Source organism: Leopardus geoffroyi, chromosome A3 (assembly GCF_018350155.1).
Source record: "Leopardus geoffroyi isolate Oge1 chromosome A3, O.geoffroyi_Oge1_pat1.0, whole genome shotgun sequence".
NCBI classification, from domain to species: Eukaryota; Metazoa; Chordata; class Mammalia; order Carnivora; family Felidae; genus Leopardus; species Leopardus geoffroyi.
In genome coordinates this window covers 79,155,164-79,171,675 of record NC_059336.1, presented here as the reverse complement: position 1 = coordinate 79,171,675, position 16,512 = coordinate 79,155,164, and the positions used below count along the sequence as shown (strand labels likewise).

Sequence of the window (16,512 nt, the reverse complement as noted above, 5' to 3'; positions counted from 1 at the left end):
AATATATCATGATAAAAGAGTCAATATACTATATATGTATGCCTAATCATAAAGCTGTAATGTACACAAAGTATAAAACTAGTAGACTTAAAAGGAAAAATACATATATTAACAATTATAGCTGGAGATTTCAACATCTTTTACTAATCAGTGGAAAGAGAAGTTAGAAATAAGCAGTCAGTTGGCACAAAAACAGACACATAGACCAATGGAATAGAATAGAAACCCCAGAACTAGACCCACAAACGTATGGCCAACTCATCTTTGACAAAGCAGGAAAGAACATCCAATGGAAAAAAGACAGTCTCTTTAACAAATGGTGCTGGGAGAACTGGACAGCAACATGCAGAAGGTTGAAACTAGACCACTTTCTCACACCATTCACAAAAATAAACTCAAAATGTATAAAGGACCTGAATGTGAGACAGGAAACCATCAAAACCTTAGAGGAGAAAGCAGGAAAAGACCTCTCTGACCTCAGCCGTAGCAATCTCTTACTCGACACATCCCCAAAGGCAAGGGAATTAAAAGCAAAAGTGAACTACTGGGACCTTATGAAGATAAAAAGCTTCTGCACAGCAAAGGAAACAACCAACAAAACTAAAAGGCAACCAACGGAATGGGAAAAGATATTTGCAAATGACATATCGGACAAAGGGCTAGTATCCAAAATCTATAAAGAGCTCACCAAACTCCACACCCGAAAAACAAATAACCCAGTGAAGAAATGGGCAGAAAACATGAATAGACACTTCTCTAAAGAAGACATCCGGATGGCCAACAGGCACATGAAAAGATGTTCAACGTCGCTCCTTATCAGGGAAATACAAATCAAAACCACACTCAGGTATCACCTCACGCCAGTGAGAGTGGCCAAAATGAACAAATCAGGAGACTATAGATGCTGGAGAGGATGTGGAGAAACGGGAACCCTCTTGCACTGTTGGTGGGAATGCAAATTGGTGCAGCCGCTCTGGAAAGCAGTGTGGAGGTTCCTCAGAAAATTAAAAATAGACCTACCCTATGACCCAGCAATAGCACTGCTAGGAATTTATCCAAGGGATACAGGAGTACTGATGCATAGGGGCACTTGTACCCCAATGTTCATAGCAGCACTCTCAACAATAGCCAAATTATGGAAAGAGCCTAAATGTCCATCAACTGATGAATGGATAAAGAAATTGTGGTTTATATACACAATGGAATACTACGTGGCAATGAGAAAAAATGAAATATGGCCTTTTGTAGCAACGTGGATGGAACTGGAGAGTGCGATGCTAAGTGAAATAAGCCATACAGAGAAAGACAGATACCATATGGTTTCACTCTTATGTGGATCCTGAGAAACTTAACAGAAACCCATGGGGGAAGGGAAGGAAAAAAAGAGGTTAGAGTGGGAGAGAGCCAAAGCATAAGAGACTGTTAAAAACTGAGAACAAACTGAGGGTTGATGGGGGGTGGGAGGGAGGGGAGGGTGGGTGATGGGTATTGAGGAGGGCATCTTTTGGGATGAGCACTGGGTGTTGTATGGAAACCAATTTGACAATAAATTTCATATATTAAAAAAAAAAAAAAAAAAAGAAGCAGTCAGAAAAAGAGCACAACTGTAGAAGATTTGCAACAGATAACCAAAACAACTTAACATTTATAGACTACACCAAGAACAGATTTCACATTCTTTTCATGTACATGTGGAACATGTATCACTAAAATTTAAGGGGTGAAACAACATAGAGTATGTTCTCTCACCATGATGGGATTAAGTTAGAAACCTGTAACTGAAAATACCCAGACAATCTGAAAATATTTGGAAATTAAACAACATACTACTAAATAACACATGTGTCAAACAAAAACAAAATCATAATGGGAATTAGAAAATACTCTGTACTGATTATAAATGAAAACAAGACATAACAAAGCCTGTGGGAAATAGTTAAAGTGGTGTTTAGAGCATATCTTACAGCTTTAAATGCTTGTATTAGAAAAGAAGAAAAGTAAAAAAAACAATAATTTAAGTTTCTACCTTAAGAAGTTAAAAAAGAAATAAAGGAAATTAAGTTCAAAATAATTACAAGGTGGCACAAAAACAGACACATAGACCAATGGAATAGAATAGAAACCCCAGAACTAGACCCACAAACGTATGGCCAACTCATCTTTGACAAAGCAGGAAAGAATATCCAATGGAAAAAAGACAGTCTCTTTAACAAATGGTGCTGGGAGAACTGGACAGCAACATGCAGAAGGTTGAAACTAGACCACTTCTTCACACCATTCACAAAAATAAACTCAAAATGGATAAAGGACCTGAATGTGAGACAGGAAACCATCAAAACCCTAGAAGAGAAAGCAGCCGTAGCAATTTCTTACTTGACACATCTCCAAAGGCAAGGGAATTAAAAGCAAAAGTGAACTACTGGGACCTTATGAAGATAAAAAGCTTCTGCACAGCAAAGGAAACAACCAACAAAACTAAAAGGCAACCAACAGAATGGGAAAAGATATTTGCAAATGACATATCGGACAAAGGGCTAATATCCAAAATCTATAAAGAGCTCACCAAACTCCACACCCGAAAAACAAATAACCCAGTGAAGAAATGGGCAGAAAACATGAATAGACACTTCTCTAAAGACGACGTCCAGATGGCCAGCAGGCACATGAAAAGATGCTCAACGTCGCTCCTCATCAGGGAAATACAAATCAAAACCACACTCAGATATCACCTCACGCCAGTCAGAGTTGCCAAAATGAACAAATCAGGAGACTATAGATGCTGGAGAGGATGTGGAGAAACGGGAACCCTCTTGCACTGTTGGTGGGAATGCAAACTGGTGCAGCCGCTCTGGAAAGCAGTGTGGAGGTTCCTCAAAAAATTAAAAATAGACCTAACCTACCCAGCAATAGCACTGCTATTGGGTGGGGATACAGGAGTGCTGATGCATAGGGGCACTTGTACCCCAATGTTTATAGCAGCACTCTCAACAATAGCCAAATTATGGAAAGAGCCTAAATGTCCATCAACTGATGAATGGATAAAGAAATTGTGGTTTATATACACAATGGAATACTACGTGGCAATGAGAAAGAACGAAATATGGCCCTTTGTAGCAACGTGGATGGAACTGGAGAGTGTTATGCTAAGTGAAATAAGCCATACAGAGAAAGACAGATACCATATGGTTTCACTCTTATGTGTATCCTAAGAAACTTAACAGAAACCCAAGGAGGAGGGGAAGGAAAAAAAAAAAAAAAAGAGGTTAGAGTGGGAGAGAGAGCCAAAGCATAAGAGACTTAAAAACTGAGAACAAACTGAGGGTTGATGGGGGGTGGGAGGGAGGGGAGGGTGGGTGATGGGTATTGAGGAGGGCACCTTTTGGGATGAGCACTGGGTGTTGTGTGGAAACCAATTTGACAATAAACTTCATATACTGAAACAAAACAAAACAAAACAAAAAACAAAATAATTACAAGGAAGGAAATGCTAAATATAAGAGTGACAACCAATGAAATACAAAATTGACAAACCATAGAGAAAAATCAATAAAATCAAAAGGTGATTCCTTGAAAAGATCAGTAAAATGAACCTCTAGCTAAACTGTTCAAGAAAAAAGTGATAAAACACAAATTACCAATATCAGGATTGAAAGAGGGACATCACTACAGATCTTTTAGACAGAAAAGGATAAGAAAATATTGTAAGCAACTTTATGCCAATAAATTTGACAACCTTGATAAAAATGGAGAAATTCCTTGAAAAATACAAGTTATCAGATTCAAGATGAAACAGAAAACCTGAATAGCACTACGTTGAAGGTAATAAATTCATAATTAATTAAAAACCTTCCCCAAAAGAAAGCTGTAGGCCCAGATGACTCCACTGATGAATTTTATCATACATTTCAGGGACAAATAATACAAACAGTACACAAGTTCTTTCAGAAAAGTGAGGAGAACACTTTCCAACTCATTTTATAAGATTAGTATTATCCTAATAACCAAACTTAAAGACGATGTCATAGGAAACTAAAAACAAAAAACTAATATCACTCATAAACACAAACAATCCTTAACAAAATACTAGCAAGTCAAATACATTAATATATAAAAAGAAAAATACTTCATGACCAAGTAGAGTTTACCCTAGAAGATTGGCATAACACTTGAAAAACCGATTTCAATTTCTCATACTGATAATATGGAGAAAACCTGTATCATCATCTCAATAGATGGGGAAAAAACATTTAACAAAATTCAACACCCATTCACCATAATAATTCAACAACTTAGAAACAGAAAAGAACTTCCTCAACCTGAGAAAGGGCATTTATGAGAAACCAACCACTAACATTTTATACTTAATGGTTAAAGAATGAATGCTTTCCCCTTAAGATAGGGAGCAAGGTAAGGACATGTGTTCTTACCACTTCTAGTCAGTAGGAGGCCCTAATGAGTACAAAAAAGCAAGACAAAGAAATAAAAAGCATACACACTGGAAAGGAATCTAATAAGCAAAGAAAAATTATGTGAAATTAGCAAGGGCACAAGAAACAAGGTCAACTGTAACAACTGAAAAGTTGGAAAAATTTAAAAAACCTACTTCCATTTGTAACAGCATTTAAAAAAGCACTTAGGAATAAATTGAACAAAAGATGTTCAATATCTGCATACTGAAACTATAAAACATTGTTGAGAGACATTAGAGAACTAAATAAATGGAGAGATATTTTGTATTCATGGATTGGAAGACTTGCCATTGTTAAAAAAAAAAAAAAAGCAATTCTCTCCAAATTGATATATGGTTCAACACAATCCTAATGAAAGTTCCAGCAGTTTTTTTGTAGAAGTAGTTACCTTTGTTCTAAAATAGACAGGAAATGCAAAGCACCTAGAAATACAAAAATAATCTAAAAATAAAAGAACAATTTTGAAGAACTCACATCACCAGATTTCAGGAATCACTAAAAGCTACAAAAATTAAGACCATGTGGTACTCATACACTGATGTAAATAAAGGATACATAAAAATCAATGGAAGAAAACAAAGAGTTTAAAAATAGATCCACATGTAAATGATCAGTTGATTTTTTAACAAAAGTGTCAAGGTAATCCAATGGGGAAAGACCATTCTTTTCAACAAATGGTTCTGGAAAAATTGGCTATGCCTATAGGAAAACAAAGGGAAGCTCGACCCTTAACTTATACAATACACAAAAATTAACCTGGAAGAGATCATAGAATTAAATACAAAAGCTAAAATCATACAACTTCTAGAAGAAAACAAGCAGAAAATCTTTGTGACCTTGGGGTAAACAAAGATTTCTTAGTTATTAAAGTATGAAACATAAAAGGGACACAAAAACATTAGAGTTCATGAAATTAAAACCTTTTGCTCTTCAAAAGACATCATTTTTTAAAAATTTATTTGAGAGAGAGTGTGTGCACATGCGCAGGAAAGGAATAGAAGAAAAGGGAGAGAGAGCGCCTGGGTGGCTCAGTTGGTTAAGTGTCTGACTTCAGCTCAGGTCCTGATCTCACAGTTCGTGGGTTCAAGCCCCGTGTCAGGCTCTGTGCTGACAGCTCAGAGCATGGAGCCTGCTCTCTGCCCCTCCCCTACTTGTACTCTCTCTCAAAAATGAATAAACATTTTTTAAAAAATTAAAAAAAAAAAAAAAAAAAAGAACTGCTTGAAAAGAACTGCTTGAAAATTCCCAAGCAGGCTCCATGCTGTTCTATTCCATGACTGTGAGATCATCCGATGATCTCATGTTGGGCTCCCAGAATCCTGAGATCAGGACTTAAGCCAATACCAACAGTTGGACGCTTAACCAACTAAGTGCCCCAGGTGCCCCCAAAAGACATCATTAATAAAATTAAAAGGCAAGCCACAAACTAGGGGCAAATATTTGCAAAACATATGAACTTGTATCCAAAAATATATAAGAAATGCTTGTAATTCAATAATGAGGCAAACAATCCAACTGAAAAACAGGTAAAAGATCATTTAAACAAATACTTCATGAAAAAGATATATAAATGGCCAGTGAGCACATGAGAAGATGCCCAGAATTATATACCTACACTAGAATGGCTAAAGTTAAAAAAAAAGTAACAATAATACCAAATATTGGTAGAAACGTATAGCAACTGAACTCATACATTGCTGGTAGAACGCAAAATGGTAGTCACTTTGTAAAACAGTCTGTCAGTTTCTTTTAAAGTTAAACGTTAACACTTACCATATGACCCAGCAATTCCACTCCTAGGTATCTACCCAAGAAAAATGAAAACATATGTCCACACGGCCTTGTATGCAAACGTTCATGGCAGCATTATTTGTTAATAGCCAAGAATGGAATCAACCCAAATGTCCATGAAATGGTGAATGAATACACAAATTATGATATACTCACACTCACACAATGGAATACTTCTGTGCAATAAAAAGAAACTACTGATACACACAACAATATGGACGAATCTCAAAAACATCATACTAAGTGAAAGAAGCTATACACACAAAACACTACTCAGGATTCCACTCACATGAGACCTTAGAGGAGTGTAAACGGGCAGGAGATAACTTTTTGGAGTGATGTTCTAGGTCTTGATTTTGGTGGTGATTACCCAATTGTATGCTAAAACTCAATATATACACTTAAAAATGGGTGAATTTTATTACGTATAAATTCTATCTCAATCAACTGTAGGTAAAAAAGCCCACACAAAACACAGCAGCATTTTCTTCTTGACGAATTATAATTTAAAAGTAATTGATAAAGGACTAGTTTTTAATAAGAGGATTGAACACATAAAAATTACGTAAAAGTTGGAAAAAAGACAAAGGGAGGGTTGCATGTCCTTTTAGTGTCATATTGGAGGACTGTTTAAAAGACCTGTGTAAAATAAAAGCCACACTGAGATACCACCTCACACCTGTCAAGAGTGGCTAAAATGAACAACTCAGGAAACTACAGATGCTGGTGAGGATGCGGAGAAACAGGAACCCTCTTGCACTGTTTGTGGGAATGCAAATTGGTGCAGCTGCTCTGGAAAACAGTGTGGAGGTTCCTCAAAAAATTAAAAATAGATCTACCCTATGTCTCAGCAATAGCACTACTAGGAATTTACCCAAGGGATACAGGAGTGCTGATGCATAGGGGCACATGTACCCCAATGTTTACAGCGGCACTTTCAACAATAGCCAAATTATGGAAAGAGCCTAAATGTCCATCAACTGACAAATGAATAAAGAAGATGTGGTTTATATACACAATGGAGTACTACGTGGCAATGAGAAAGAATGAAATATGGCCCTTTGCAGCAACATGGATGGAACTGGAAGGTATTATGCTGAGTGAAATAAGTCAGTCAGAGGACAGATATCAATGTTTTCACTCATATGTGGATCTTGAGAAACTTAACAGAAGACCATAGGGGAAGGGAAGGGGGAAAAAACAGTTACAGAGAGGGAAGGAGGCAAACCACAAGAGACTCTTAAATACAGAGAAGAAACTGAGGGTGGAGGGGGTGGAGGGGAGGGAAAATGGGTGACGGCCATTGAGGAGGTGATATACTCACACAATGGGTGATACACTCACACAATGGAATATTGTAATATTGCAATAGTGTAATATTGCACCTGTTGGGATGAGCACTGGGTGTTGTATGCAAGCTAATTTGATAATAATTATATTAAAAAAAAAAAAGGCCCATGTAAGAATTACTTAATTCTCAAAGAAAATGTCCTTGTGTCTTTCCTATTTACTGTTATTGAAGGCCCAGAGGACATGAAGTCTTATGTTAACTTGCAGATTTTTGTGTCTAATAGAAATGCAAATGATTTTTTTAGAAGAAAAGATAACCTCAAAGGTTATCAGTTACTGCCTAGTAGAACATCAATCAGTTTTGCCGCTAACTTGCAATCCTTTTTAACATTCTTTTTCAAGTGTCTATAAATACCCAAGCCTTCAAATGTTCTCTGAACCAACTTTGGCTGTTTCTCTCACTAATGAGTTGAAAAATGTTGACACAAGTTCATTCTGTAGTTGTATAAAATCATGTTTTTAGTTTTTTAAAAATCACACTCTGGTGCTTCATTTGAGTGTCACTTCAAAAAAAAATTTTTTATTATTATGTTTATTTTTTGAGAGACAGAGCGTGAATGGGGGAGGGGCAGACAGAGAGGGAGACACAGATTCTGAAGCAGGCTCCAGGCTCTGAGCTGTCAGCACAAAGCCTGATGTGGGGCTCGAACAGTGTCACTTCAAATCATCTCTGGTACACTGATATAAGTCATACATTTTGAGAAACCCCTTAGGTTACACTTGAAATGAAAACTTGGAGGATTATTTCTCAATACACTGCACTTTTTAAATAACTTTGTGATTATTCTGTGTTAGTGCCAGGGTTAGAGAATCTTGATGAAGCCTCCTTTATTTATTTTTTTTCCATGTTGTAACCTACCATGTAGACTTACAAAGCTAATTCATCATCCCTTGCATTAGAGCCTTTAGAATGCAACCCCTTCATAAAAGTGAGACTTGATTTTATCTTAGAAATCAGTACTTTGTTTCTTGGATATTTCTTCTTCATCTCCAACTTCATCTTCAGTGACCTCAGATCCAGTGGTATATTCTTCTTCTTCCGAAAATAATGATTGTTGTTTCTGAATTAAAAAAACACACACACACACACACACACTCTTTTAAAAACATAAAATTAATACATCTCTAATGGACGCTTTCAAATTTATCTAAATTTAATGAGTCAAACAAGAGCTAATAAAATGACCAATACCTAATACAACATTCAGGAAATGGCCATAAGAAGTTCTACATTTAGGAGAGGATCACATTAAATATCTTTTATTTATTTCCTTCGCATATTCTAGTAGAGTGTTGGGCCCATAATAGGTCATCAGCATTTGTCAAACTATACCTCTATCACTTAACTGAATACATGTTCCTTGATATTAGGATTACATTAAAATATAATAATTGCTAGTATTAAAGTAGTCCCATAAGCAACCATATGTACACATTCCCTGGATAAACGTGGCCTTGGATTACTCAACCATATCTGCATCAACTTCCTGCATCTACCCACCCTGCTTTCTGTCATCACTGATCCAAATTCCATTTCCATTCTTCTGAATATTGGTGGCACATGGCAGGGTGATGGCAAAGAGGTTAAAAAAAAAAAAAAATCAACCAACGTGTCAATCAAACCACCAAATACCTGGAATTTAACACATTTGTTGCTTTGTTCTATGACCTAATGTGACTTAAAAGTGACTTCAAAAAAGCCATTAAAGAGACTTATGGAGTATATGTCTGTTTTAAACAATGGCATTTTTAGTAAGTACAAAATTACAGAAGCTGCAAAAGATAACTGCATTGAACTAAAGTCTGTAAAATAAGATACTGGTAAGATTCTATTAAACTAAACTTTAGTTTTGGAAGAAAGAGATGAAAGTAAAGTATAGTTGCTTGCTTACCAGTTGCAGAGTCCAGTTTTTCAGTGACAAAAACTATAAGACAAAGGAATGAGAGATTAATAAATTTGTATCTACCCAGATTGCAGCTCCTTATTTTCATGTGGATACTGTAAGAGTTGAAAAAAGCTGCAAGTATAGTTCCTTTCCAGGTTGAAACAACTTAAAACTCAGGCTGAAAATGATGTTTTACAAGGTTTTTATAATGGCTGTCTAGAAAAAGATGTATATGTTTATAAAAAGAAAAGAAAGAAAAAGAAAATCGGGGCACCTGGGTTTGCTCAGTCTTAAGTGTTTGAGTTTTGATTTCGGCTTAGGTCATGATCTCACAGTTTGTGAGATCAAGCCCTGCATTGGGCTCTGTGCTGACAGCATGGAGCCTGCTTGGGATTCTCTCTTCCCCTCTCCTTCTGTTCACTCTCCCTCTACTCCCTCTCTCTGCTCATGCTCACTGACTCGCTCAAAATAAACAAACATTAAAAAAAAAAAAAAAAAAAAGACAGAAAGAAAAAGAAAATCAACACTTCTGGGGCACCTGGGTGGCTCAGCTGGTTAAACATCCAACTTCAGCTGGGGTCGTGATCTCACGGTTCGTGAGTTCAAGCCCTGCAATGGGCTCTCTGCTGTCAGTGCCGAGCCCACTTTGGATACTCTGTCTCTGTCTTTGCCCTGTCTCCGAACCCTTTCTTACTCACTCTCTCTCAAAATAAATAAACATTAAAAACAAAACAAAAAAAACAAAAAGGAAAATCAACACTTCCCAGTATCATTTCCAAAGGATAAGTAAATCACAGGCAGAGATAATATGATTTAATTTTTGAACTATTTCAATCACTTTTTAATGTTTATATTTTATTATAGATCCAAGAACCAAATTATATATGGATATTCAAAAAACCTCATTTGCTATATTGTACATAATTAAAGAATGTTAATGATTGAATATTTGTAGCCATTTGGAGTTGACAATACATTTTACATAGAATATTTCACTTTGTCAGGGCGCCTGGGTGGCTCAGTTGGTTAAGCGTCTGACTTCGGCTCAGGTCATGATCTCGCAGTTCGTGAGTTCAAGCCCCGTGTCGGGCTCTGTGCTGACAGCTCAGAGCCTGGAGCCTGTTTCAGATTCTGTGTCTCCCTCTCTCTGACCCTCCCCCATTCATGCTCTCTCTCTGTCTCAAAAATAAATAAACGCTAAAAAAAAAAATTAAAAAAAAAAAAAAAAAAAAGAATATTTCACTTTGTCAAGTAAATGATACCTCAGCCAATACAAAGCGAGGAAGTTCATGGGCAAATAGAGATTCCCTGGTTGTCAGTAATAAGAATCAAAGGACTTAAAGCTATCTGGCCACCTGAAAAATATTTCAGTTTTGAAACCCTGCAAAAGCTAAATGCATTCCTGATTTCAATTAAAAAAAAATTTCATACCAAAAAAGTTTACAGAATTAGAATTAGGAGGGGACAAAATATCCCATTCATACTATCTTCAATCCTCAAATCATTACTTGTTCATAATAAAACCTCTGAAGAACATGTTATATTTTTTCCCCAAATTGAAGTTGATTAATTATTAGTTGAGGGCAAGGAACATGTCCTATTACCCTTATAGTCCTACTAACTCAGCATTTGTTATGATCAGATAGTCAGTAAATGCTTATTAATTGAAAATATCAATTTCAGTTTAAACCCATCACATTTCGGTCAAAGATTAAATGTCACCAATTGTTCATATCAAAAAAGAATAAGTGAAACAAGCTACTCACAGCATTGAGCTCCCCACTTTTGGGGCCCCATGGTGTATTTGGCTCCAATAAAACATCACAGTCTAGACCCTTTTCATCACAGGGACCAACCCCAGAATCACTTGAAAGAAAAAGAGATTTTAGGGAGAAGTGTTCAATTTCAGAAGAAGTTAAATGCAAATGATGTCTATTTTTATTGCAAATGTTTTATAAATGTTCTTTAGAAATATAGTTCTTGAGTATAAGGCATGCCACCTCAACATTTCCATTTCTTAATTCCTCCAGTGATTTCCCCTAGCAGAAGGCACTCCATACAGGGGAGGCACTACTGCATTCCAAGCATCCTACTTGCCAGGTAGTGAAATGGGCTGCTAAGACTGGTACTTTTAAGAGAACAGCCTTCAGGAAAGGGTCCCCCTACCCCCAACCTGACAGCTTACTGCAATTGGAAAATGATAGAAGTGACTTCAGAAATTATTAAATCAAGCAGTTCAAATTTATGCAAAGAAAACCTTAATAATTTTTTTTTCTAGTTGTATCCATCAAGGATTTAAAAAGGGCTTAAGTGACTTCGAAAAAGAAAAAAAAAAAAAAACCTCAAAAACTGAATTGCAGGTCCCAACCTTTCAATCACCAAAGACTCTTTTTATTAGTTTTTCTTTCCCTTGGACCTCCCATATTTTTTCTATCAAATAAACACCTGCTTGCTCTTACTGCAAGCTGACATGTAATTTCAGTAAGCTTTCTGGAATAACGTAAGCTATGTGGGGTCTGCCATTATTGGTTTGGGGAGGCACGAGGATTCTGAGATGGGAAGCACTGAATAAAGCGCTGCAGCGCGTCCCCCCACCCCCACCTCACCTAACTGTATCTTTAGAAAAAGGCACAACAATGACATCTTTGTGTTTGTGCAGATCGTCCAGTATTCTAGTGGTTGGACACGACAGCAAATCTCCGCCTTCACTTTGATCATGAAGAGCAACTATGTGGTCCTTCACTTTACAACCCTGTCATGTAAGAGATACTACATTAGAGAGGTTGGTTTGTAATAGAAATATTCCTTTAAAGATGATTGTATGTTTTTGTTTTTCTTTGCCCAGCCATATTGTCATATTAACCATTTTATAACTTTTTCTCAAGAAAAAAATAAGGCAGGGGCGCCTGGGTGGCGCAGTCGGTTAAGCGTCCGACTTCAGCCAGGTCACGATCTCGCGGTCCGTGAGTTCGAGCCCCGCGTCGGGCTCTGGGTTGGTGGCTCAGAGCCTGGAGCCTGTTTCCGATTCTGTGTCTCCCTCTCTCTCTGCCCCTCCCCCGCTCATGCTCTGTCTCTCTCTGTCCCAAAAATAAATAAACGTTGAAAAAAAAAAAAAAAAAGAAAGAAAAAAATAAGGCAGTTGATTCCTGTATAATGCAGGGTTAGGGGTGCCGATCCCCTGCATAGTAAAAAATCCACATAACTTTTGGCTCCCCAAAACTTAACTACTAAGACCCTACTGTTGACTGGAAACGTTACTGATAAACAGCTGATTAACACATATTGTGTGTTATATGTATTATATACTGTATTCTTAAAATAAGGCAAGCTAAGGAAAGAAAATCAAAAGGAAGAAAAAATATTTATGGTACTATACTGTACTTATCAAAAAAAAATCAACGTATAAGTGGATCCATGCCATTCACCCATGTTGTTCAAGGGTTAACTGTACTCATACAGAAAAGAGCATGAAATATAAATGTACACCTTAATAAATAGTCAAGAATATTCATGTAACCAACATTCATTCACATTAAGAAACAGAATATTGCTGAGGTGCCTGGGTGGCTCAGTTGGTTGAGCATCTGACTCTTGATTTTGGCTCAGGTCATGATCTCACAGTTCGTGAGTTCAAGTCCCACATGGGAGCCTGCTAGGGATTCTCTCTCTCTCTCTCTCAAAATAAATAAACTTATATAAGTGTATACACACATACACACATATATATTAAAAAAAACTAGAATATTACCAACACTTTTGGAATTCCTATGGGCTCATTCCTGATTGTAACTGCCTCCTTTCTCCCAAAAGATAATCTTTATCCTGACTTTTATGGTACTCACTTCCCTGTTTTTATCCTTTTACCACTAAAGGATGCATCCCTAAACTTAGCTATACTTTTACCTCACTTGTTTTGTTTAACATTATGTCTTTATGAGTCAACCACATTATTGTATGTAACAATAACATTTGTTTTAACGTATACTATTCCATTGTATACAAATTCACAATTTGCATATCTATTCTACAGTTGATGGATGGGTTATTTCCAGTTTGGAGCTATTACAAATAAAACTTATGAACAATCTTTTACATTTCCTGGTGTAAAAGTGCTCATGTGTACCAAATTATATTAGTCTCAGAAGTATATGAGTGTTATTACTCTATATACTAACACTTGGTAAGGCATTTTAATCTTAGTCATTCTGGTGAGCATGTAGTAGTATCTCATTGTGGTTTTAATTTGCATTTCCTCAATTACAAATGAGGTTGAACTCCTTTTCGTGGTTACAAGACAGCTAAATGTCTTTTTTTCCCCAGCGAAATGCCTTCTTGTGTGACATTCCTATTATTGTTTTCTTATTGTGGGGTGCCTGGGTGGCTCAGTCGGTTAAGTGTCCGACTTCAGCTCAGGTCATGATCTCACAGCTTGTGAGTTCGAGCCTCATGTCGGGCTCTGTGCTGACAGCTCAGAGCCTAGAGCCTACTTCTGATTCTGTGTCTCCCTCTCTCTCTGCCCCTCCCCTGCTCACGCTCTGTCTCAAAAATAAATAAACATAAAAAAGTTAAAACACTGTTTTCTTATCGATTTGTATGAGCTAAAAACATCTTTTTTTTTTTTTTTCAACGTTTATTTATTTTTGGGACAGAGAGAGACAGAGCATGAACGGGGGAGGGGCAGAGAGAGAGGGAGACACAGAATCGGAAACAGGCTCCAGGCTCTGAGCCATCAGCCCAGAGCCCGACGCGGGGCTCGAACTCACGGACTGCGAGATCGTGACCTGGCTGAAGTCGGACGCTTAACCGACTGCGCCACCCAGGCGCCCCAAAAACATCTTAATATGAACCTTTCATGGATATGTTGCTAATATCTGGTCCTACCTATGACTTTGTCTATTGAAGTTTATTTAATGTAGGTGATGTACTGGAATTTAAAAATCTCTTTCTTGGGACTCCTGGCTGGCTCATTCATTAGAGCATGCAACTCTTGATCTTGGATTTGTGAGTTTGAGCTCCATATTGGGGGGTAGAGTTTACTTTAAAAAACTAAATAATGGATGTGTGGGTGACTCAGTTGGTTGAGCATCCACCTCTTGATTTCAGCTCAGGTCATGATCCCAGGGTCATGGGATCGACCCCTGTCTTGGGCTCCATACGCTGAGCATGGAGCCTGCTTAAGACTTTCTCTCTCTCTGCCCCTCTCCCCTGCTCACTCTAAAATAAAAAATAAGATTTTTTATGGTATTATCTTTTAATAGCTTTATTAGTTCTCCTTTCACATACAGATCTTTTTTTGTGAGTAGTTTGGGATAGATTCCATTTCCATTTTTTTCCCAAAATGGATATACCAATGTTCCAGGACCTCTTACTAAAAAGTCTACCCTTTGCCCACTGCTCTATACTGCCATCTCTGTCATAGTCAAGTATCCAAGTGGCTGTGAGTACTCTCTTCTACTGGTCTGTCTACTCTCTGCCAGTATCACCCTAATGGCTTTGTAATAAATCTTCATGTTGGGAAGAGCAAGCACTTCTACCTTTGGTTCTTTGAGAGTATCTTGGTTATCCTTGGCCCTCTTCATTTCCACAGACATTACAATCAGTTTAGCAAAGTTCCCAATAAAAATCTGTTAGTATTTTTATTGAGATTACATTGATCTAAATAGACCAGTTTGGGGAACATTTACATCTTTACAATACTGAGTTTTCCAATCTATGAATGTGGTATGACAATCCATTTTTTAGTTTTATTTTCTCTCATTAGTGTTTTATGTTTTCTGTATAGAGTTCTTGCACATATTCTATTAGATTTAATCCTAGGTACCTGATTTTTTGAGACTACTGTAAATGGTTTCTTTTTATAAATTTGATCTTCTAACATTGTTTGGTTTATAGAAATAAAATTGGTTTTTGTAAATGATGTTTAACAGATCAATCTTAAATTCCTATTAATTCTAATAATTTATCTGAAGATTCTTCAGGATTTTCTATGTTCACAATGTGATCTGCAAATTATGACAGTTTCTTTTTGATCCTTACACTTTTTATTTTTTTCTTGCATTACTGTGCTGTCTAGGACCTCCAGTTCAATTTGAATAGAACTGTTGTAACAATGTGCACCCTTATCTTACTCCTAATTTCAAAGGAAAACTTTTCTACATTTCACTCTTAAGTGTGACATTTGTTTTAAGTTGTGTATTATCCATTCTTTATTGGATTGTGTTATTTCCCTTTTATTTCTAAATTTGCTAAGATTTTTTTTTAAATCATTCCTCTCATTCCCTTTATATATATTAATTTGGAAATTATACATTCTTTTATCCTTTTAGTGGTTATCTTAGAACTTATAACTCGTATCCTTGACTTATCAAAGTCTAATTTGTTAATACCTCCTGTTTTTTTTTTAATTTTTCTTTTAATGTTTATTATTTTTGAGAGACAAAGAGACAGAGCATGAGCAGAGGAGGGGCAGAGAGAGAGAGACAGACAGAATCTGAAGCAGGCTCCAGGCTCTGAGCTGTCAGCACAGAGCCTGACACGGGGCTCGAACTCACAAGCTATGAGATCATGACCTGAGTCAAAGTTGGATGCTCAACTGACTAAGCCACCCAGGCACTCCATTAATACCTCTTCTCTTAAACAATGCAAGACCTTTTAAACTGTCAGACCTCCACTTTAACATCCTTCTAATCTACAGGCTATTGTTGTGGGTTTTAAAATTATACATTAAAATCTAGAGTATGTGTTGATTATTTTAAATTTTCTATTTTACTTATATAATCCTATATTTATTACAAACATACACACACACACATAAAGTGTTACCATCATTGCTTAATATAGTCAATATTCATTTAGATTTACCAATATATCAATTTTTTTCTTTGGTCTTCATTCCTTCCTGTATCTTGAGAACATCATTAGTATCTCCTTTAAAGCAATTCATTGGTTGAAAATTCCTTCAATTTTTCTTTGCCTAAAAATGTTTTTATTTTGTCTTCACTCTCAAAGGATATTTA

General features: G+C 36.6%; 1 protein-coding gene across 6 annotated transcripts in view; it reads right to left on the bottom strand.

Moving 5' to 3' along the window:
* Window positions 1-16,512, bottom strand: part of SANBR (SANT and BTB domain regulator of CSR) — a 66,733-nt gene that overhangs the window by 11,034 nt on the left and 39,187 nt on the right. For 4 of the 6 annotated variants that reach the window (XR_006703483.1, XM_045446147.1, XM_045446149.1 and 1 more), the window contains 4 exons: window positions 12,103-12,248; window positions 11,263-11,362; window positions 9,503-9,535; window positions 8,572-8,671 (listed from right to left, as the gene is read on the bottom strand). Coding sequence is in view for 4 of the 6 variants with exons in the window: in XM_045446147.1 (XP_045302103.1) it covers window positions 8,572-8,671; window positions 9,503-9,535; window positions 11,263-11,362; window positions 12,103-12,248 (379 nt within the window). In the remaining 2 variants the exon portion in view is untranslated. Of the gene's footprint in view, window positions 1-8,570; window positions 8,672-9,111; window positions 9,155-9,502; window positions 9,536-11,262; window positions 11,363-12,102; window positions 12,249-16,512 lie in introns of those variants that run through there. The other 2 variants (XR_006703484.1, XM_045446148.1) reach the window with 2 other exon arrangements.